Source organism: Ixodes scapularis, unplaced genomic scaffold, assembly GCF_016920785.2.
Source record: "Ixodes scapularis isolate PalLabHiFi unplaced genomic scaffold, ASM1692078v2 PGA_scaffold9__187_contigs__length_104089568, whole genome shotgun sequence".
Lineage (NCBI taxonomy): Eukaryota > Metazoa > Arthropoda > Arachnida > Ixodida > Ixodidae > Ixodes > Ixodes scapularis.
In genome coordinates, this window is record NW_024609884.1 from 61,764,726 (window position 1) to 61,786,335 (window position 21,610).

The following is a 21,610-nucleotide window of genomic DNA, read 5'->3' on the forward strand; positions in this document are numbered from 1 at the left end:
TGATTACGCCCCCCTTATGTAATGCCCTTAAGGGGCCCTTAAGGTCAAATAAATGAATGAATGAATTAACTATAGCCTGCCAAACCGCGGAAAGACCGCGAACGTCAAAGCGCAGGCGGATGATCTCGAGGTATTTCGGAAATATCTGCTCTGCTAATATATCAGTTATTCCCAGTCATCGCGTTTACATGCAGTGCTTGCGCTCGTTGCGAAATCTTCACCAACACGTACCGCACGTATGCACCACCTCTCAGCTCGTCGCTCACCGCCATATTTGTTTTCTTTTTTCGTCTTTGGCTCGGATAGGGGACCGGCCGAAAATTGGGCTCCTCCAAAAGCTCACTCCGCCTTGAATATCAGACGTCACGGCAATGTCGAGCGGCCATTGGCAATGTCCGTACTTCTCTTTCGGGTGATTGATAGGCCTCGGTGAGGTTGCAGCAAAATCTTGCTGCAAGAGGCAGCTTGAGCGTGTGAATCCTTTTTCGGATGCGCGCGTCTTTGACCGTCTCCTTCAAACAGCGCATCTGTTTACCAAAAACCTAGTTTCGCGACACTAGACACGTCACAAAGATGCACGTCTCAGAAACTACAAAACCATATGAGTACAACTGCAATTAGTTCCAATTAATACAAAAAGAAGTAAGGTTTTCTAAATATTTTTCGGCAAAAATATTATAACGCCTTGTCAATATAGATTTCAGAAAGAAAAATTCACTGAATCAGTTTTGATGCGCATAAAAAGTGAAATAATAAACAGCCTAGAATCACGACTTTACAGACGCGGAATATTTCTAGACTTTCAGAAAGCATTTGACTGGAGTCAAAAACATTTCTAAAGTCTAGAAGCATTATATTCTTCTTGGAAAATAACAGCATTGTGGTGTAAGGAGAATAGCCCTCGACCTTATCATAATTATTTATCATCCAGAACGCAATTTACTACCGTCAATAATTTTAAGTCAGAAACTTCTACATACAACGGTCAGTGGGCTTTGCAGCTAGTCGGAGGCTCCTGGGGTGAAAGCACCAATCAAGTAGCTGCCGATGATTCAACCCACGGGATGGTTGGCCAAATCTAGATCTAGGGTTTTTCATTCCCTTTTAGAAATTCAGAGATGTTTCAATATGTCTAGAGGTTCTCGAAATCCAGCGTTATTTGTCGAAAAAGTGTTTACGCTCCTTAGATGTAAGGGCCGGTTCACACACACAGCGCAGTGCTAAGCGAACACTAGGAGCAGCGCCGATCAGTGCTGACGCAACAGGGCTGCATCAGTGCGGTATCACTTAGTGCAAACTAAGCACTGCATCAGCAAGCTCAGCGACAATTACTGCGCTGACTATAGTAGCCCTGAGGCACCGCTGAGGTATCATTGTGGTGTATGGGTAAAAAAGCCATGAAGGGTGTGAAACGCTAGATATTTCCCAACCTTCTAGGCAGTTCATCACTTAACCCATACTTCTCCAAGTAGGTAAGAACGCTCCAAGGGAAGACGGCGAGTCTGGTGATGCAAATAAGAAGCCCAAGATATACATCCATAGATACCTGATCAAGTAGGAAGTGGATAGAAAGACTGGCGTTCAAAAAGTAAAAATGATAGCCCTTTAACTGCAAAGCCCGCAACGGTGATTGAAAAAAGAAAGAAAAGAGAAATGATATATAAACCTGCATCTTTCAAGAGATGAACGAAAGAAAAGTGTTACAAGCCTGAAAAGCAGATGCCGTTTGTAAGCGGCCAAGTTCAACACAAGAAATCAGTCAAGAGAGGAGAAATGAAACTAATAGCTTGTTTAGCCGAACACAACGTGGCACTAATGTCATAGGATGTTTGCTAGATTCGGTCAAAGAAACATGTCATGAATCGAAATTTGCTAAGAACATTACGTGCGGCCGAATATAGTGGGCTGCTATCCTAAGACAAAATATTCTTGGTAAGAAGAACCCAGAACTTTGCGAGCTACTCAGAAAATATAGCTCTTCCATCTTGTGTATGAGTCGACTGAGTGAGGAGCAATTAAGCATCTGTCAATTGTGACCGCAGTTACGGACAAAAACGGTGACGTCGTAGACGAGTTTCCTTTTTTTTAGTCAGCGACGTTTCTGCCAGCATCCGCGGTACGAATATCTGAGTTCACTGCTACAGATTATTCCTACACAACAATCATGATTGGCGTCGCGGTCGATGGAACAAACGTGATGCTTATCATTTTATTTCAATCCTCCGGCAGGCTCACATTTGGAGAATTTTTGTCATGAAACGTGCACGTCATTCTTTTCATCTTTCTGCGCAGTATACTTGCGAGAGACTACGGAGGGAGGTTGAGAACCTTGCAAGGGGACGTGTCAAACTACTTCTTGTCGCCGAAGGAAACGCCCGGTTACTTGCAGATGTGAAACCGCACCAGTTGCTACACGAGAGTAAAACGCGCTGGTTGTCACAGTATAGTTGTCGCGACATGTCTCACCAAACAGATGCCAGCACTAATCTTAAAGAAAACAAAGGCCTATTCGCTCCCGAGGTAATCCTCGAGAAGCTCAAGGATTCTTTAATAAAGCTATGCCTTGAGGCATTGAAGTAGGTGTTACCCGTTTTCGCGAGCTTAAATGAAGAGATGCAACAAGCAAGCACCGTGATTGGTTTGCTGTACAAGAAAGTATACGCCATATTCAAAGTCGTTATGGAATTCTACTACCTAAGCCAGACTACTCGGAGGCTGCGCCGTTTCCCGACGCCCGATTTAAAGACCCTACTAAGTTTTCGTCACTGGATAAAACGTATACCTAGGATGCAAACCGACAGCAACGCTAGCAAGCAACATACACGGCTTGAATGGCAGTCAGGTGCACAATGTTAGACTGCGGTATCTCGCTTTCCTTACTGAGGCAGTACATGCAATTTATCAAAGATTTTCCGTAAGACCGAGCAAATGAAATATTTGTGAGATCTGGGTCACAAAGTTTTCGTGAGTAAGACCATCCCACACATTACACCACTCGATGCCCTTTCCAGTGCTCCTTGCAGCAGGCGACATCAACGATTTGGATTAAAAGTGGAGGCTACTTTGAAACATGGATATGCGCCAGCATGCAACCTTCAACGAAGGGCAACGGCTATCAAGTACTGCGACAGTGTGTCCCAAACGTTTGCGCCTTCCCCACTCCAAGCAGCCTCGAGCGAGCGTCTTACAGGTGAATCTTCTAAAGACCAGCTAGAGGAACAGGTTGTCAGCGGGTGGTCTGCGTGGTTTGCTTCATTCAAAGAAACCTTTGGCGGGTAGCGCGCTCTGTAATATCCCCTGCTTCGACGAGCTACGCCTGGGACGCTTTGGAAACTTTTGATATCGTGGTTTTTGACGGAAAGCATGTTCAATCGTTCCTCGAAAGCGCGTGTACTGCTGTGTCACGTGCTCCCTAAAAAAGACAGATTGCTCGATAAACTCTCACGCAAAGTGAGTTTGGTTCGCCTTGATGTATGGGGATATTGGGTCATGATTTTTAAATTGCATGACACAGTTGAGATCACATGAACGAGTGCCGATACGACCCTTATTCAGATCCAAATGGGCAGAGGCGGAACGAGACGTGCTGTGGTGCGCAAACACACGACTCCGATCCGCCATCCCGTTTCAACTCGGCCTTTTTTGTTTGGCAACAAACTCAGTGGCGCCGTCTGTTGGGTAGCCCCGGCATACTTCCGGTTCACGTATAGACCAACACGCGTTGTATACAAACAAGCCCTCGTTTGCCTACATCAGGTGTGGCCATTACGCGTGGGGCAGAAACCAGATTCACGTCAGGCAAAGCATCTGCACATGCGCAGTGCCAACAGCAGCGCCACCGCAGTGATATGACTTCAGGGAGTTGAGTTGGTGAATACTTCCTAATTATTAACTAATCATTCTTTTATCATAAGAGTGAATTAGGTCTGACAGTGCTATGAGTGGCCATTTTTAGGAGATATAATGTATATTTGATTTCGTAAATATTCCGAAACCCGCCGTCTAGTTCAGGAACGAAAGTGGTCGAGAACTATTTGCACACTGGCGCCATCACGTTTCAACTCACGCGAAAAAGAGCGAATTCGTTCTATGGGGTGTCTGCTTCCGTGCTATGTTAAAATCGCGAGATCGAGCCGTTCACATATAAAACGTATAACATGTAATACTAGTCGTGTGCTTATTAGAGGCTGCTCCTGCATGGCAGGGCAGGCAAAGGTTCATGTCATCGCAGTTTAATGGCAGATGAAACATGCCGTCGCAAATAACATGACCGGCACAAGGTGAATAGATGAAGCTGCTGCCTGAAAAAGGGGAACAAAGCGAAATATTGTTCCAGCGAGCTTTCACAACGTCTTGTTTGGAAACTAAAAGCAAGAAAACGAAGTTTAAGGAACTGTGGATGTGCTTCAGTTTAAGGCTTACGAAAAATACATCGACCAAATTCAGGTGGGCCCCCTTGCTGGACTCATGAACCTAACAGGAACCTTGTTCCACGACAGATTGATGAAACCTAAATGAGGCGCTCCCTTCTTGCAACAGTTGAATGCAACCCCTTTCAATTTGCAGCTGCCGTGACAACGTGTGCACACCAGCGCACTTCTAAAACAGCTTCCCTGTTCGCTGGGACGCGTGCCACGAGCTTGAGAGCATTAGTTCTCCAGCCATGGACCTGCTCAGCAAAAGAACAGAAAGCCAATTGCCAACTTTAGCTTCAGCGCAGGCACTATTCTCTGCGGAATGAGCCAACTACACGGGGGCTGTCAAATACATTTTCTAACTATACTTTAAACGGAACAGGGCTCCAGAGCGTGGACGCCGCAACGGGCCCACCACAAAGAAAGAGTTTGTACGCAAGTACAACTGCAGTTTGTACGCAAGTACAACGGCAGTGCACAAAAAAAGCATGTTTGATAATGTATCCGGAGCAACCATTCCCGACGGCTTAATTGAAGGATGCTCTTCTCGAGATAAAGTGTCAGGACATAAACAAAAAAAAAAATATTCGGCAGTGCTAGAATCTGTGGCTTTGAAGTGCGGCGTAACAGGGATAGAGATCTTATGCTGGCGCCCTATTGGCGCCGAGGCCCGTAGCAAGTAGTATTTTGTAGTTCAGTCTGCTATACATTGCACTGGGGAGTCTGTGTGGTATTTATATGTGTGATCTGAAGACCATGAGCACGCTTTGCTTGTGCCGTGCAACGAGGGACTTTATGTTCCACCTGGAAAGGACCCCAAAGTTTTACTTTAATTAAGAGCCTCTTTCCAGCGTTTGTCAATGATCTCAACTCTGGAATCCCTTCAAACGAATGGGCCAAAGGGGTGAGGGCCGGGGAAGGGGGGGGGGGGGGGGGGGACATTGTAGAGTTTTTTTAGGGGCGAAGTTCCTTAAGGGGTATTCACACGAGGGAGAAATCCCGGGGATTTCTCCCCGGCACGCGCATTCCACGACGAAAATGTCAGGCTTTGCGATGTGCAAAAGCCCCGCGTTTTTATTTCGTGATGCGCGCGTGCCGGGGAGAAATCCCCGGGATTTCTCCCTCGTGTGAATACCCCTTTAGGGTCCAGCCTTGTCCGTTCGGTGTCCGTGCTCACATCGATCTTGCTGGTGCTCGTGCTTGTGATCGTGCTCATGATCGTGCTCGTGAGCTCAGGAGTTCACGTGCTCGTGTAGGGAAAAAAATGATGAAAAAAAAAATGTTTGCGCAGTCGACAGGATTCGAACCTGTGCGGGGAGACCCAATGGATTTCTAGGTCATCGCCTTAACAACTCGGCCACGACTGCGGGACGAGTAGGGGGCTCTGAGATGTGGTAGTAACTCAAGAGCTGGGGATGTCATGAATGAAACGTTGCATGTAGCCGCTCAACGTCTATACAGGAGAGGGCGCTGCGGTCAAATGTGTATATAATCGTGTTAAACTTTGCATGCATTGGCTCAACGTTTATAGACGAGAGAACCCCGCGGTCAAATGTTCAAATGCGTATATAACCACGTTCCATACCACACATTCTCTTTCTGACATGGGTGAAAACGAACGAAAGGCTCGGCATGCTGCGGCTCAGCGTCTACGCAGACAAGCACCACCAGAGCTTCGCCCCAATCAACATCATTCACCACGTCGAGATGCGGTCATTTTTTCTCGTTCACGACAATGTTTCGGGTGTTTCAAATTTCGGTAGCAAGTGTTACCCGTTATCGAACGCGGCTCTGACTGGTGTGCTTACCACCCAATTTCATTCAATGTAGTCCCGAGGTTGCGACAAGACATGGACAGTAAACGGACGTCGGTAGCATCGTTCACTGACATTCCCATATTCGTTGGTTTCAGTGAACTGCCCATGTAGCTGTATAGACCGTGTTGGGGCGAAAGAGCCATCTGCTACATTCACACGAGCAGCTGTGCCACCGCCGGGGTTGCGACAATTAATCGAATCGATGCGCACTGGTCGACCTAGCTGGACTTCGAGATATCACAAATGGAGGCGATGTAATCAAAAGGTTGGAGATGCGTTCGACGGATCACCATACTTACTGGTCAAGAGACTTTTGCTAGTATAGCAGTAACGGAAGACAAATTTAAAATCATATTGATACTTAAGAATCCGGACATTGTGGGAGAACGTAGTTCGCAATATTACGAGTGGATTGCGATTCCGATGAACCCCCGGCCTCCAGCATGCGATCACTGGCTTTCGCTCTGCTTGTGCTACGCGTGGACCTTCGAGGCTCATGAGACACAGAAGCACTATCGAAGGAAGACAGAAATGGAACGCATATCACGTTTAATTGACTAAAATTTGTTCGTTCGATCGCTCCGTTGGTTGAGTGGTTGACTCTAATGGAAACGATCGCTCTCATCTATAAGTCGCTGCAGGTTCGAAACCGGCAGGGCCGGCGCAATTTTTCTTTCTTTATACATTTAGCGGCGGGGCGGGCGCATTCGAGCCTCATGCGCGGCGGCTGCGATCAATCACGCGATCGATGACGTCACCGGGGGATTTCACGAAGGACACCCACTCAATTTCCTAGGGAGGTTCCCACTAACAGGTGTCACGCTGTAAAACTCAAAAACTCTTTCTTTCTCAAGTTCGACCACGACCCAAACATGCATCGTCATGGCGCTTGTTGTCTTTGTGTCTTTGTGGGTTGGCTATCACCGGATAAACCATTCGAACGCAGGAAAAAGAGCGGCATCGTGGTGGATTCACCGCGCCTGATTGTTGTAATTGGTGATAAAAAAATAAAATAAAAAAGGGGATAAGTGCATGCGACGATGCACACTTGAGCGTGCTCCTCCTTGCGTTTCGATGCGCCGAAAAACCATTTTTGGATACTTGCTCCCCAGTAAGTATACGTTGCCATGACGGCGGCGCGGAAAAATCTTGAAGAGTGGATATGCGACGACACCGCAAAGCCACATTGGATGTAGATTGGATTGGATAACAAAGCGAATGGAAAAATTATGTCCAATGTTGTCGAGCGGACTTGTCGAGCTGGCAACGACCAGCTCTGCCGATTGTGCTGACGGGGGTTGAGGGCGAAGGCCAGGGACACACGGAGCACATGGAGACCACCGAACGCAGACTGGAGTGGCGGTTGGAGTGTTCCTGGCGGCTGTGGAAGGCGCCGATTCGCCCGGACGAACTCCAGGTGCTTCGGGCCCAAGCCGGACCCTCGGGACTCACCTGCGACGACCCGACGGACCCAACTTATGCAAGAGTCGAACTCGGCTGGTCTTTGCTGGGCACTTGGCGGACTCAGCCAGGCTAGCTTTTGGCAGGCCCTCACCGGAACTTACTGCGGGTGCCCCCCCCCCCCCCCCCCCCCATTACAACAGGGTCGCCATTAAATCCAGGTCAAAGAAATCAAAACCCAAGGCTGTCAACTATGGTAGTTGTTGAGAGTGAACGCCCTGGTTGAAGAGCGTGGTGCGCGGCGCCTCCCGACGGCGCGCGCTTCGAGCCTGAGGGAGTCCGCTTGCAAACATCTACAGAGTACCAAAACTTCATAATTTCGTTTCAGAACCGCGTGGGGGACTCAATCCATGACTTCCAATTGGCTGTCCCATGCAATCCAATCGAATTGGGGCGGGTCCTTGCAGGGTAGGTTCGCGAGAGGGAAAACGAGCTAGCAAACTTCAGGACTAGAGTCACTGACATCTTAAGAAACACGTCGCTTATTATGTTCCCGCTCCTTTTTGATTCGTTCTTTTGGCACGCTCTTGTCGGTTACTTGCAACGTCATTGGCCGCGTAGGAAGATGTTCAGATCACGCCACGTCCTGAGTGTCATAACTGTGACTATTAGCGACGTGCGCGACCAAAAGCGTCGCTGTGGTCGAAGTTCGCGATTGGCCAAAACACAGTTTCCTGCATACTTATCATGTTTGCCCTATTGCCGGGTTACAGCAAGGAAATTCCTGGTCGTGCCGTCATGAACAAAATCATAAGAGGGCGCCACTGAAACATCTCGTACCGAAATCAATATGAGCTCTCGCGCACAAATTTTAACATAAAACGAGTCGGAGTTGGGACAGGCAAGCTGGTGGAAGTTTACCATTATGTTAAGTACTCTGAGACTCGGTTACCGAAGATATATATATATATATAAAAAAAACAAAAAACATTTACCGTAAATGGAGCACGCAAAAAAAAATAGACATATTATCTATCAACTTAGTTACTGGGGTTAATTAGTTAGCTTACTTATCGAAGCATAAATCAATAATTTGAGACGTCATTTTCAGTGTTATTTTGCCGACTTGATTTCAATGTAAAAAATAACTCTGGCATCGCCATTTAGCAAGGTCACTCTCCGAAGTGTATTAAATGACTGCGAGCGCTCGCGATAAAGGTTGACGCACGGCAGGAGTATGTATTAGATTGTAAACGTGGGCAAGTCTTTCATATAAAGCTTACATGGCAGGCGCTAGAGTAACCTCCGTGTAAGAAGTTTTCACGCAACCACTGAATGAAAAGTACACTCGTAAAGGTTATATTGTAAATTTTAAGATAAACGGTACATATCCGCCAACGCGTACACCCTTTTAAAGGTAACCTCGTTAAGAGTGTACTTGGCGCACGCCTCAACGATGTGGTGTCCTGTGGGCGAGGCAATTCTCGTTATCCCTTGTTTGCAGTTTACAGAAACCATTTTGTTCGCCAAGAGGGTAGCTCCACTTGAACCGTGAGTAAAAGGTTGGTGTGTATTGTGGGGGATATTGTGACGCGAGTGGAAGTAGAAGCCTGGTCGAAGACAAAAAGGTAACTACAGGTACAAAAGGACGCCTGCGAATTAAATCGTTACAATACTGTGTCTTGTGGAACTTGCGGAATGTAGAATATATGAGACGCATCCAGAAAAGGAAGTTCGGTTTTGAACAATAATCTTATGCAATGTAGTTTGTAGAGTATCTGCAATGGTAGACTTGTTGTCTCATCTACGTTATTGTTTTCCACGTGTACCGTTTATTTCTGGTAACATAAAAAAAAAAACATAGGGGGAAAGGAATTTGCAGCCTGCCTAGGTTCTAAAAGCGTTTTCTTTTTTTATTCGTGATTTCAGGTATCCTGTGTTGCCCCAGGTACAGGTGTGGACGCAATGAATTAGTGAGGAACTTGGACTATATTTGTACACTAATACCCCTGTTAAAAGGGACACCCTTAACCGCGGTCACGGTGTACTACAGTTAACTCAGCTTTAACTGTTGTTATGCGGTTGTTGTTGTTGAAGCGATGTTTATTAGGAAATCGACGTTGTTGTTAGTTACGCTGTGGGCGCCCTTGTCACTGTCGATGGGAAAGGGAATTAAGGGAAAAAAGAGATAGAGAAGGAGAGAAGGAGAGAGGGGGAAGGGGGAAGAGGATTTCTTCAGTGTGTTGACTCGCGACTCCTGGAACTCCGGAAAACCTCTGGATGTAAGATCTCCAAGAGCCCCAGGAGCCGCAAGCAACCCAGATCTCTTGGAAGTCCTAGAGGATCTCGAGGAGTTCCGCGCTCCTCAGGAAGCTGACTACACTCTTGAGTGCCTTGTCCGTAGTAGCTCGTGAGGCTCTTGGACGCAGGAGTTCTTCCAAGTTGGTACTAGGTAGCCCTAGGCGGGAAAAAGCATCACGGAGGTTGGTGCGCTCCTCTTCGTGATCACTGCAGTGCAGGAGATGTTCGGCGTCGGCCGTTTCCTCGCAGGTCTGGCATAAGGGGTCAACACTGAGTCTGAAGCGACTTATCCACGCCGGGGTGAAGGCGCTTCCGGTCCGTAATCTGTGCATTACTGCGGCAGTTTGGCGGTCGAAGCCGCGCGGTACCCGAGCTGGGAAGGCACCCGCCACCACTACGGGGTCCGGGTGCTGTAGGGCGATGGCTCTTCTCACAAGGAGTTTTGCGTCTGAGAAGCGGGGAACGGTTGAAAGCGGGCACTCGGGGTCCTTGTGAGCCCGCACCGCTAGAAAATCAACGACCTCATTGCCTCTAATGCCACAGTGGCTCGGGAGCCATTGGAAGGCAATGTTGTTGCCTTCTTGCTGAAGCTCGACCGCATCCTGTGCGATTGAACGGGCCAGGGGCGTTGCCCGTTCGAGCCTAGATAGCAGCTCGAGGGCTGATCTTGAGTCGCTCAGGATGACCCAGCGTAAAGCCTGTGTGCAGCTTGTCCGAATACCCCAGAGGGCGAGCCGTATGGCTGCTAGCTCTGCCGTGGTGGAGGATGCCTGGTGATCCAGGCGCTCACTGGTACCCACAGCTGCTGCCTCGAAGAAAGCCGCTGCTGTTGCTGTGCCTTCGGAGGGGTCCACCGATCCGTCGGTGTACACTCGGGTCCATCCATCGTACTGGATAACTAAGTGGTCTTCCGTGAGCTGCCTTGCTACGACCACTGCTACGTTCTTCTTGGACCGCAGTCCAGGGATATGTAGGCTGATTCGCAAGGGGTGGGGATCTTTGTGCAGCTCTGGGAGTGGAGCGAGTGGTCCTGGTGTGCCAGCTATGTCACCAAGAGTGCAGAGGTGCGCTCCTAGTCTTGATTCAGCGCGCTCGGCGATCCTCATTAGGAGCGTGATGGTCGAGTCGCAGTTGCTCATTCGAGTCAGATGACCCAGCGCCCGTTCTTGCATGATGTTCTCTACAGAGTTAATCCTGGATTCTGTGAGCGTATGTCGAGACGAGGCTGTGCGGGGAACTCCGAGGCAAATCCTGAGTGCCACGCGTTGCGCTTGTTCAAGGTTTTTGAGCTGGTTGGCACTCAGTGTGGCGAAAGGTAGGGCATACAATGGGCGGGCCAGGATGAGCCCCCTATACAGTTGCAGCATCATGTGAGATGAGGTTCCCCAAGTAGTTCCGCCGAGCATCCGGAGGATGTTTGTATGGGTTCGCATCTTTTGAAGAACTTCCCTCATTGCTGGGCCCCAGGATAGCCTTGAGTCCAACGTGACGCCAAGATATGTGGCCGTTTTCGCCAGTTTCACTGGAGTGTCCCCAATGCATAGTGTGGGCATGAACTTGCTTGGCCTCTTTGGAGCGTAGCACAGCGCAATCGTTTTTTCGGCTGATATTGCCAAGCCCAGTTGGTGGAGACGATACACTGCATTTGTCAGGGCTCGCTGGAGAGCGCATACCATACGTTGCCTTCTGTAGCTGGGGGCAGTGGACCAGAGTGCCACGTCGTCTGCATAGACGGCCATGCTGATAGGGTACGCCGGCTCTTCTCCAACCCTTGCCGCCGCTGGGAGTGACGCGATGGCCAGAGCAAAGAGTAGCGGGCTAACAACGCTTCCTTGGGGAACTCCTCGGATGATTTTCCGGGGGTTGCTCACCGCGTTGCCTGCCTTTACACACATGGTGCGTTCACTAAGAAACGCACAAATGTATTTCAGTGGACGTCCGTTCACCCCGAAACGGTGTAGAGCTGATATGACGGCCTTGTGGGGGAGGGCATCAAAGGCTTTGCGGACGTCCAGAAAGACGGCCACCGCAGACCAACCCTGCGCTTTTGCCTCTTCCAGTGAGCTGACGATATCTCCCATTGCATCTACTGTGCTTCGATGGTGCCGGAATCCCGAAAAACAGTCCGGTAAAGCCCTTGCCCCTTCTAGGTGGTAAACAAGACGGCGTAGCACCATACGCTCCATCACTTTCCCGAGGCATGATGTCAAGGAGATAGGCCTGTATGAGCTTAGCTGGTCTTGGGGCTTGCCGGGCTTCAGCAGTGGTATCGTTGTTGCTACCCTCCAAGCGTCTGGCAGCTCAGCTGTCCTCCAGACTTTGTTGATGAGAGCTAGCATCGCTGGGAGTGCCGACTCGTTGACGTTTCTCAGGGCCTGGTTGGTGACTCCATCTGGTCCTGGTGACGCGCGGTGTCTGGGAAGGGAATCAAGGACGTACTGCAGCTCGTGCAGAGTAAAGTCGGTGTCCGGTTGTTGCATCAGAGGTGCCGTGGGATGACGGAACTTGTCCCAATTCTCGGGAGGTGGTCCCACTGCCGGTACCAGCGGAACTTTAGTGAAAGTATCCGCGAGGAGTTCCACCATGTCCGTTGGTCGGAGGTTCATGGCCACGGCCATTCCTAGGACTGGGTTTCGGGGAATCGGGCGGCCCGCCAGTGTTCTCGACATCCTCCAAGCCCGGCTTCCTCCGGATGGCCTGTCTAGAGTACTACACTTGAGACGCCATTGTCGGCGCGCCAGTTTCTTTCCGTGTTTCCTGAATCTGGCATCCAGTCGCCTATAGGCCAGGGTATCCTCCGGTTTTCCGGTGACCCATGACTTTCGCTGGGCTCGCCGTCTTCTCGCTCGGAGTTTAAGCCATTCGAGGTCAGGGTTAGGACGTGTTAATGGCACGCTGACTTCACGGGTGGCTTCTTTGAGGACGCGCGACAATGTTTCTGAATTGAAGGGAAATCCCCCCTCTAGTGCTTCTCCAAGCAGTGTCCTGTAGTGGTCCCAGTCGACTATCTGGCAAGTCCTAAGGGGGACTTTCGGTGGTCTTCCAATGACAATTGGAAGATGATCACTCCCCCAGCTGTCCGCCTGAGGGGTTGCACTGAGCTTCAGGGACCAAGTTGTGAAGGTGAGATCAATCACGCTTCCCGTCACTCCAGGGCGGATAAACGTCTGGCTCCCACTTGTGATGTTCCTCAGGTCAAGTGCTTCGACCGTTGCCTGTAGCTCCCGTCCCCGTGGGGAGTCTTGCTTGTCTCCCCAAGACTGCGAGTGCGCATTGAAGTCTCCGGCTACTATAAGGTCTCCCTTGGCTCGGACTCGAATGTCCGCAAGTACATGGGTGTCCCAGGGTGCGTTAGGGGCCACGTATACCGAGACGATGGTGAGTGGACGTCTTCTCCATTCCAGCGTCACCGCCACGAACTCCGCACTCTCAGTGCATAAATCATTGAGGTCCACCTCACTTTGTGGCAACTCTCGACGCACTAGTAGTGCTGCCCGCGGAAACCCTCTTGCCACATGTGGTTTGCTGGCGTACACTACATGATCCGCAATGCGCATGTCGCCGGCTGACATTCTTGGTTCTTGGAGAGCTACTGCATTGTAGGCGTTGTCCAATAGGTGTTTGCGGAGCTCAGGGAGTCGCGTTCTCAATCCTTTACAGTTCCATTGAAAAACTGAGCAGGAGAGGGGTTGAAGATGCTTGGTGGTCCTCTTATTAATGTCTCCCATCGTGGATGAGTTGGAGTGGGCAGGCGAGTGGTGGAAAATTGCTGTCCTGCAGCATTGAGATCTGTGATTCATACTGGTGTATGAGGTGTTTGTGCCTTAAATTATCTGATAAGAGCGTTTTACGAAGCGTATACCATATAAATTTGTAGAGGGCTTGTGACGAACAGGGTTCCTTCCACTCCATTGCAACAGACTCAGTTTCAATATGATCTGACTCATCTGTTCGATGCCATTTAGCTTTTGAGTTACAGTGAAGAAAATATCTGTACTGACAAGTGAGGCTTTCTTGGAAACGCTCTAGCATAGCATTGCAATAATGGGTTCTAATGTGAGGACGGCTTTGATCACTTGATGAAGTGTTGATGTCTGTGACGTTGTGGCCAGTATCTTGCGAAGAGCAGTGAACATAAGTGGGATTATGGCTTTAAACACAGAGTCAGTCTTTGTTCCACTTTCTTGGTTGGGTCCCGTCATGTGCACGTTGGAGGTCTTATGTGAAGTGATGTTTTTGATGTGTGGTTTGTCCCAAAACGAAGGTTTCCTAGAAACTGGTACTGTAGTTGTTGCGGTACATTTATCGGTGACCAGATTTGCAGGCGTGCTCTCTACGTCTTCGAGAGGGGGAAAGTCTTGAGCAGTCAGACGCAGAGTATTGTTGGCGGAGGCGCTAGATTCTTGTATGTTGTTTGAATCCGTTGTTCTGTTTGCCTGTCTTTTTGCATGCACAGCACTTTTGGCCTCACGAAATGTGGTGTTATGCTCTAACTTGTACCTCGCTACTTCTGCCTCCCTTGCCCTCACTGGGCACTCAGGTGCGTTGGAGGCGTGATTTCCATGACAGTTGACGCAGCAGGGGTTGGCTTCGCACTTGTCTTTGTGGCATTGTCCACACCGAGAACATAACTGGCTTTCTTCTGCGCAGGCAGCTGCGATGTGGCCGAATTTGTGACACCTGTAGCACTGCAAGGGGCGTGCTCGGTAGGGAATTACTTCCGTTCTTACAAGACCGACATTGACATGTTGAGGAGCTACTTTTGTTGCGAACGACACTCGCACAACGGGTGATGTCTTGCCATGGCGTTTCACTTCCGTTATGGATGCGGTTGACTGTAGTCGCGCTTTTATGTCGGTCTCTGTGCAGTCAGGGTCGATGTCTCGAAGGACGCCATAGCAATTTGTGCGGTCGCTAGGTAGAAAAGCACGCACCGGCAGTGCGCATAGCTTGGTTAGCTTCAGGAGTTCGGCTTTGAGTGCAGGCCTTTTAACGTCAACCGCAACGATATTACGAGCTTTGTTGATACGAACTACACTAACCATGTCTGGTGCGACGTTGTTCAGGTAGTCAGTCAGTTTAAATTTGCTGAGCGATGCAACCTTGCTGGTGTCACTTGGTATGTACAGTACTGTGAATCCGACTTGTAGGTTGGTCTTCTCTTTCGAATGCGATGCTGAGCTCTGGCTTGTCTTTCGTCTTTTCTTGCCATGAACGACCTCGTAGTCACCGTCGTCGGAGTACAACTCGTCGTTAGTAGACACGATTGTCGATGAGGAGCTGCTCATTGTGTCAGCGGCGCAGTGTATGGGTGGAATCTCATAGCCGTCTTTGATGATCGTCGATGTGCTTGCCTGTGCTTCATCCATGTCAATGGACATGAGAGCGTTCGATGACTCAATGTCCGAGGTCATCCTTGTTGATGTCCTGGCCTCCCCTCAGGAGGTCCTTTGCGCACGAAGATCCTATGTCGTTCTGTTAGTTGTTAACCGCCGAATGTACTGTTTAAACACGCAATTTATCGGCTACGTAAGGAAAATTCAGAGACACAAAAAGGGTTACCAGCAGCAGTGTCGTCGTCGTCTTCTCTCGTTGTTATGCGGCTCCACAGTTAGTGCACTGTACTCTCGGACAGCTATTTCAGAAAAAGTGAAGAGTGCGCGTGCACTGCTTTGATGGGTGCATGCTCAAGAAGCTCAAGCGCACGCTCGCCCATATATAGCTTTGACTGCATAGCCGCAGAATGTTGTCCGCAAGTATTGAGCAATAACTGTGGCTTAGCGTAACTGCAGTTAAGTGTGCCCGTGTAAAACTCCTGTTAGACGGGCACACTTAACTGCAGTGACGCTAAGCCACAGTTAGCCTACAATACTTGCACACAACATTCTGCGGCTAGGCGGTCATATCTATGGGCAAACGTGCGCCTGAGCATCTTGAGTACCCATGAAAGCAGTGCACGCGGACTTCACTACTTCTAAAATAGCTATCTGAGAGTATAGTGTCGTAACTGCGGTGCCACATAACAGCAGTTAAACCTGAGTTAACCGCGGTTAAGGGTGCCCGTGTAACCGGGGTATGACAAGGGTACTTGTGCTGTCTCGTCTCCTCGAGTTTAAACCTTTTTAGTGTGATCGAGTATCTCTGGCTCGCCGATGCACTCACTCTTATTTTAGCTCTGGATGATGCGATGGAAAGGAAAGATTCATCGGGTACATGAGTCTTCAGTAGCAGCTTGCTCTACCCGGAAGCTTTCTAACTTCCCTGTCCTATGAACCGCTTCAACACAATGAGCCCGTCTCTTTGTTGTTCCTCATTTGCGTCGCGTTCCGTGTTTGCCGCGTGCGCACCGGTAGTAATAAGATACCGCCATTCGATAAAGGTCGCGTGAATGGCGCGAAGCCTGCCCTTGTCCTCGACGAGTACCCGGGCGAGGCATCCTGTGACAATGCGCTCGTGCAACCGAACGCGGCTTGGGCGGTAACCTCGCATCGCGGGCGCCCAGGCAGTTTGGTGTTACCTAACCGCGCATTTGTGATCCCGCGAGCGACAACGGCAATAAGCACGAGTGACGAGATGGGAAGCAGTGACGTGGGAGCCACGTCCGCGGTCCGCCCTGCGTCACGGTGCCGGCCTCGCTGCAGTGCTCGCAGCGTTCCGTTGCGCAAGGCGGAGCGGCATTGTTGCCGGACGCATGGCTTCGCGCTCGAAGGTGTCATCTGGTCGAGCCGGATGGATGTCGCCTCACGTGGGACCGTCCAAGCGCTCATTGGCGCCTCGATCGCTCCAAATAACGTCAGGTGCCTCCGCGTGAGTTCGGGAAACCCCCGCAACTTGCCCGGGTGCGTGAGTCGGTCATGACAGGAGTTCGTACTGGCCCGGGTAAGTCATAAAGGTTCTTTGTATACGCTCTCTGTGCGCTGTTTTTGAATTATTCTGTGCTTTGCTAAAATATTGTGGTATCGTAGGTAACACCTGTGGGCAGGGTATTTCATTATCGCTCTTTCGCGACGTTTCAGTGAGCGAATATTAAAATGCAAAAAAATCGGTAGTAATAGAGTACATATCGCACTGCCCAATATGTGCACTCATCCTTTTTAGACGGTTGCAGAATTAGTATCTATCTGATATATTGATATTTCCACATATAAATAATTGTTGTCAGATTAGAAGGCGCAACCTTACAACATTAGAAAGAACATTTGTACTGTTCGTTACCTAATAGTTCATTGTCTAAACTTAAAGTCTATACGCAGATTCATTTCATCACCAAAAACTTTGGCAAGTCACTGGAAAAGCTCACACCTGGCTGCGGTCATCCATTTTGCGCCAAAATACGCCGATAAAATGATTGCGATCGGAAGCAGAATATGCATTACATTTCAGGTAAGACGGTCACCACCTTTTATTCTTACACTAAACTAAAAAGGGATTTCCCAGAATATTGTTTTATGACTGTGGCGTATATTTACTGCAAACGTTTTAGGCATTCCATGTCTATGCCGCGCGAATTGGAGCGCTGCCAAGGGCTCACTTACTTTGTTGGTTTATGCAGCATAGTGTGTTGACTAAAGGACGTTGAAAATTACTTACAGTAACCCTGCACCAATTCCGCGAAGCGTAAATAACGGCGGTTTGTGCCACCGAAACACAAATAAATAGTCAGAATCTTTAAACTGGTGGCCTTTTCTCAACTGTATTTTAGGTGTGACTGAGCAATAACTACGCCATTCATTCGCTGTTCCTAATCGCCCTCCCTCTAGCGAAGACAAAAAAAAAAATTCTTTCGATTTTGCCGTGAGGTTTACAAAGCAGCAAAATCCAGGATCTTACAGAGCAGGTACTTCTATGCCAGAAAGCTTGCTGTTAGTGTGCTTGTGCTCTGTAAAAAAGGTATCTCATTAATACTTATTCAGTTGTTCAAATATGAGACTACATGTAAACACGCATTCAAGGAACCGGACGCCCACCGAGTCTTTACATCTACCAAAAATATACTGGCTGGTTGGATATGTTGCCATGTATTAAGGCGTACCTTTACGGTGATTGAATTTGCTCAGTAGACGTAGGTCCTCCTTGAAAACAATTTCTCGTGTAGAAAAAAAAGTGATAATCGCATTACCACTTTTAATATATCGTTATTTCAATCGTGTAATCACGTCTATCATCCAGCACCTTTTTCAAAAGACGGAACATTACGTGCGCCGAGTCAATACCAAAGAAAACAACCTAACAAAGAAACATCTTATGAAATGGACGCTGCACGCAGCGATGGGTAAACAAGGCAAGATATATCTGGGGACTCCTTCGTGACAAGCATTTCGAACAATGTCACCACTCCTGGTTGGCGCGAACGCTTTTCAATACCCGGACTATTGCACTGAACTCGCAATAGAACTCTGGAAACATGGCGTTCCATTGCGAAAAACCTTCGCACTTTGGGGAACAATGGCTCTTGCAAGCTCTTACGTTTTTGGTTTTCTTAAGGTACTTGGCGTTTTTGTTTCTTTGTTGCTATTAACTGCGACTGGCAGAGGATCGAGCTTCATCACCTCGAGATCGGGCATTACACTCGGGCATTTACGTACTCTAAATAACCTACGGCGATGGTCTGTTTGACGCTGCAAAATTAGCCGAAATGTCTTTCAAAATACTGCAAGAATTCACTCAGTGTATGTGGAGTCGTGCACAGAACGTCAAACCTCAGTAGGTCTTGAAAATATTACTCTAGAAAACGCCCGCGCGTCTACTTTCCCGCAAAACACTCGGAGATCCAATCACCGCAGCTTACGGAGGCAGTTCAGCGAATGACGATGCCGAAACATATGCATAGACCAAAACACCCAGTTTGAGTTGTGACATTAGGGAGTTTTAGAATAACGTACGCAACTTTACCGCACGCTAGCTTTAAATTCAGCGCTTTCGTTAGCGCACGCTACGCAAGAGAGATTTAAAATAGGGTTTCTCCGCTGCGACGCAAAAACCCAAGCCTATCGCGCTTGCAACGCCACCAAGATAAACGCTACAACTTGAGAAAAAAAAAAGTTTTTTGGTCCAGAGTAACATTTCGGATATGTTTATACATGAGAATGCGATGCTAGCGGGCGACCGGTCATGTCCGATTGCATCGCCTCGGCAAAAGAGCTCCAGTGTACTGACCTTCGTCGGGAAATGTTCGCGCGTCGCAAGCATCAAGTTGCCGGTGATTATTGCGCACTTTACTCAGTTTTCCGAACCGAGTGCAATCACGTCCCGTATTGAAAATCGCAGTCGCTAGGATGCCGACGACGTCGCCTTCAGGACGCCGCCAAAGCGGCCGCAGCCTTGGTCCTGGGAGCCGCCATTTTTATACTGTCCTTGTTTTAGCTTTAGCCAACTTCTCATCAAGAATCCTCCTTAGAGGAGCGCAAAGACTCTGCGTACGCACGCAATTTCCGAAAAATAGTGTATGCTAAAACAGTGCACGCAAAGCGCAAAATGAGGTTAGCGTTGGGTGCATGCGCAGTGGCGACGACGCTATTCTTAGCGTACGCAAAGCTTTCGTGTGCGCTATTCTAAAGCTCCCCATTCAGCAATGCAAGCGTCACATTTTGCATTGCTGAATGTCACAACTCAAAATGCGTTTTTTGGCCCAAACATAGTGTTCTGGCTAGCTGCGAAGGGGAAGACGACGAAAAGGAGGACAGGAAGAAGGCGCGAGCAAAAAGGACGGACGGCGATGAACGTTGACCGCCAAACGCTGGGATTTTAGACAGTCATGATTTTCTTAACAATGGGTGTCAGAAGGGGGATAATGGAAGATCCTAACGCCTCTCAGCCTGACCTGGTCATAAGAGCGATCGGTGCGCTACAAGCTTCGTTGGCCAGCTTGCGAGAGGAGCAGAGTCGTCACCGAGACGAAGACCGGCGAGGTTCTTGGTGGTGTTTCAGCACCGTCATTCGCTAAGCTGCCTTCGTGAATCACGGTGATTAGCTCTCCGAGTGTTGTGCGGGAAAGTAGACACAAAGCCTTTTTTTTTTTTTGGAGTGTAGCGTGGAAATTTTAGATTTTCTTTTTTTTATCAAGCCGAGGTTAAAGCTGAGTTCATAGGATTTCCAGTGACATAAACCATTTTGGGGCTGAAATATATGAGAAGTGAAAACTTATCTCGGGACCTAAACAAACATGCAGTATTCGTCATAGTTAAATGGGAAACCTATGGAACACATCCGTGTGCTTCCATTACATTTTTGTCATTCGGACAGCTTTTCTTTAAAAGTTCTGAAAATGTACTGAAGAAAGGAACCAAAGACGTAAAAACACTTTGTGCGAATTTGATACGCACTGGGCTCGTTCGATTTACCTGCACCAGGCTTCACCGGTGCAGAAAAGTGCTGCGCGGTGCAGAAACGTTCAGGACAGTAATTCTAGTACCTGTTTTAAGATAGGCTGCACTCACAAATGGCATACAGTGGTGAGCACCGAGTGTAGCTGGAGTATGAAGTGGAGGTAAATCGAAGGGGTCTGCTGTCTTCACCATTATGAAGAACCCACTGGGAGCCCGTGACCGATATAGTGGCTGTCGGGAGCGCGGCGCGCGTTGTTGACAGTCGGATGTCACTCCATGGGGTCAATATGGAATCGCGCAACGTTCGAAGAGTCCCCTCGTCAGCCGCCGTCTCGGCCAAGCGCACCAAATGGGTCTTCAATATTGGTGCAAATTGTACATCTTACAAAACATTAATGTATTTCTAGCCGATGCCCGCGAAACATCGTAAAGATCCGAGCTCACTCGTCTCGGGACTTCCTGTGGTGTAGCAGCGCTGTGGTGTTGTCTGCGGACATTAACAACGCATTAACTCAGTGAATGTATTATTTCGTTGTATATGGTGACCCGGTAGACATAATGCCACAATTTTAGAAGTAGTTGTGGATGAGTGTGATGACACAATATACTATGTACTGACACGGTAGATGTGACGACATGACAGATGTAAGGATTTGTTGAATGAAGTAAAACGCCTTACAAAAGTGTCCCATAACACATGTGGTTCCTCGTGAGATATGTTGTCATATCTCACGTTGTTGTATCAGTGTCACGATAGATGCCTTGGCACAATAAATGCAATAGCCCCTAAAAGAACACATTTTGTGGATATTTGTCACTAAATAATTGATGTAGATGGCCTTCTTTTCGGATCCTCTGAGGCGGTTTGACATCCTGGGGGAGAGTCTGTAACTTTGGAACACAGACCAACCTCTCGGACAGGGACAGAGTGAGTTTCTTACAGTCGGCTGGACTCTTTCCCGCAAAATGTTTAGAAGCAGCTTTGTTAGAGTCGAAAGGATGATCAACTCGTAAATATCACTTTGACTGATGTAGTATGCCGAGCACCAAGGCGGACGAGGAACGTAAGAGCACAAAATATACAAACAAAGCTCAGGCTTTCTACTGGGTGTCGCCTGTGGCCTTCGCGCAACTGCCTGTTAGGATTATTGATCCCACCTACTTTCTGCTTCACTCTTTAAGTAGAGAAGCGTTCTAGACACCGAATATGGCTTATTACCCTTTAAATCCGGCCGTGTTGATCTTTTTTCTTCTTTGTTTGTGAGACATTCTTTGATTTTCTACAAATACCCCACGCGGTACTTAGAATTAAAAGAAAAAAAAAAAAGGACACAGTAGCTCGTATAAGAAT

At 48.5% G+C, this 21,610-nt stretch overlaps 1 protein-coding gene across 1 annotated transcript; it reads right to left on the reverse strand.

Moving 5' to 3' along the window:
- Positions 1-9,969: 9,969 nt before the first annotated feature.
- LOC115328022 lies at positions 9,970-12,552 on the reverse strand. The gene is made up of 2 exons (XM_040221831.1): positions 12,374-12,552; positions 9,970-12,028 (listed from the first exon to the last, which is right to left on the reverse strand). Exons 1-2 carry the CDS (start codon positions 12,550-12,552, stop codon positions 9,970-9,972), a joined length of 2,238 nt encoding a protein of 745 aa, XP_040077765.1.
- Between the last annotated feature and the right edge of the window lie 9,058 nt (positions 12,553-21,610).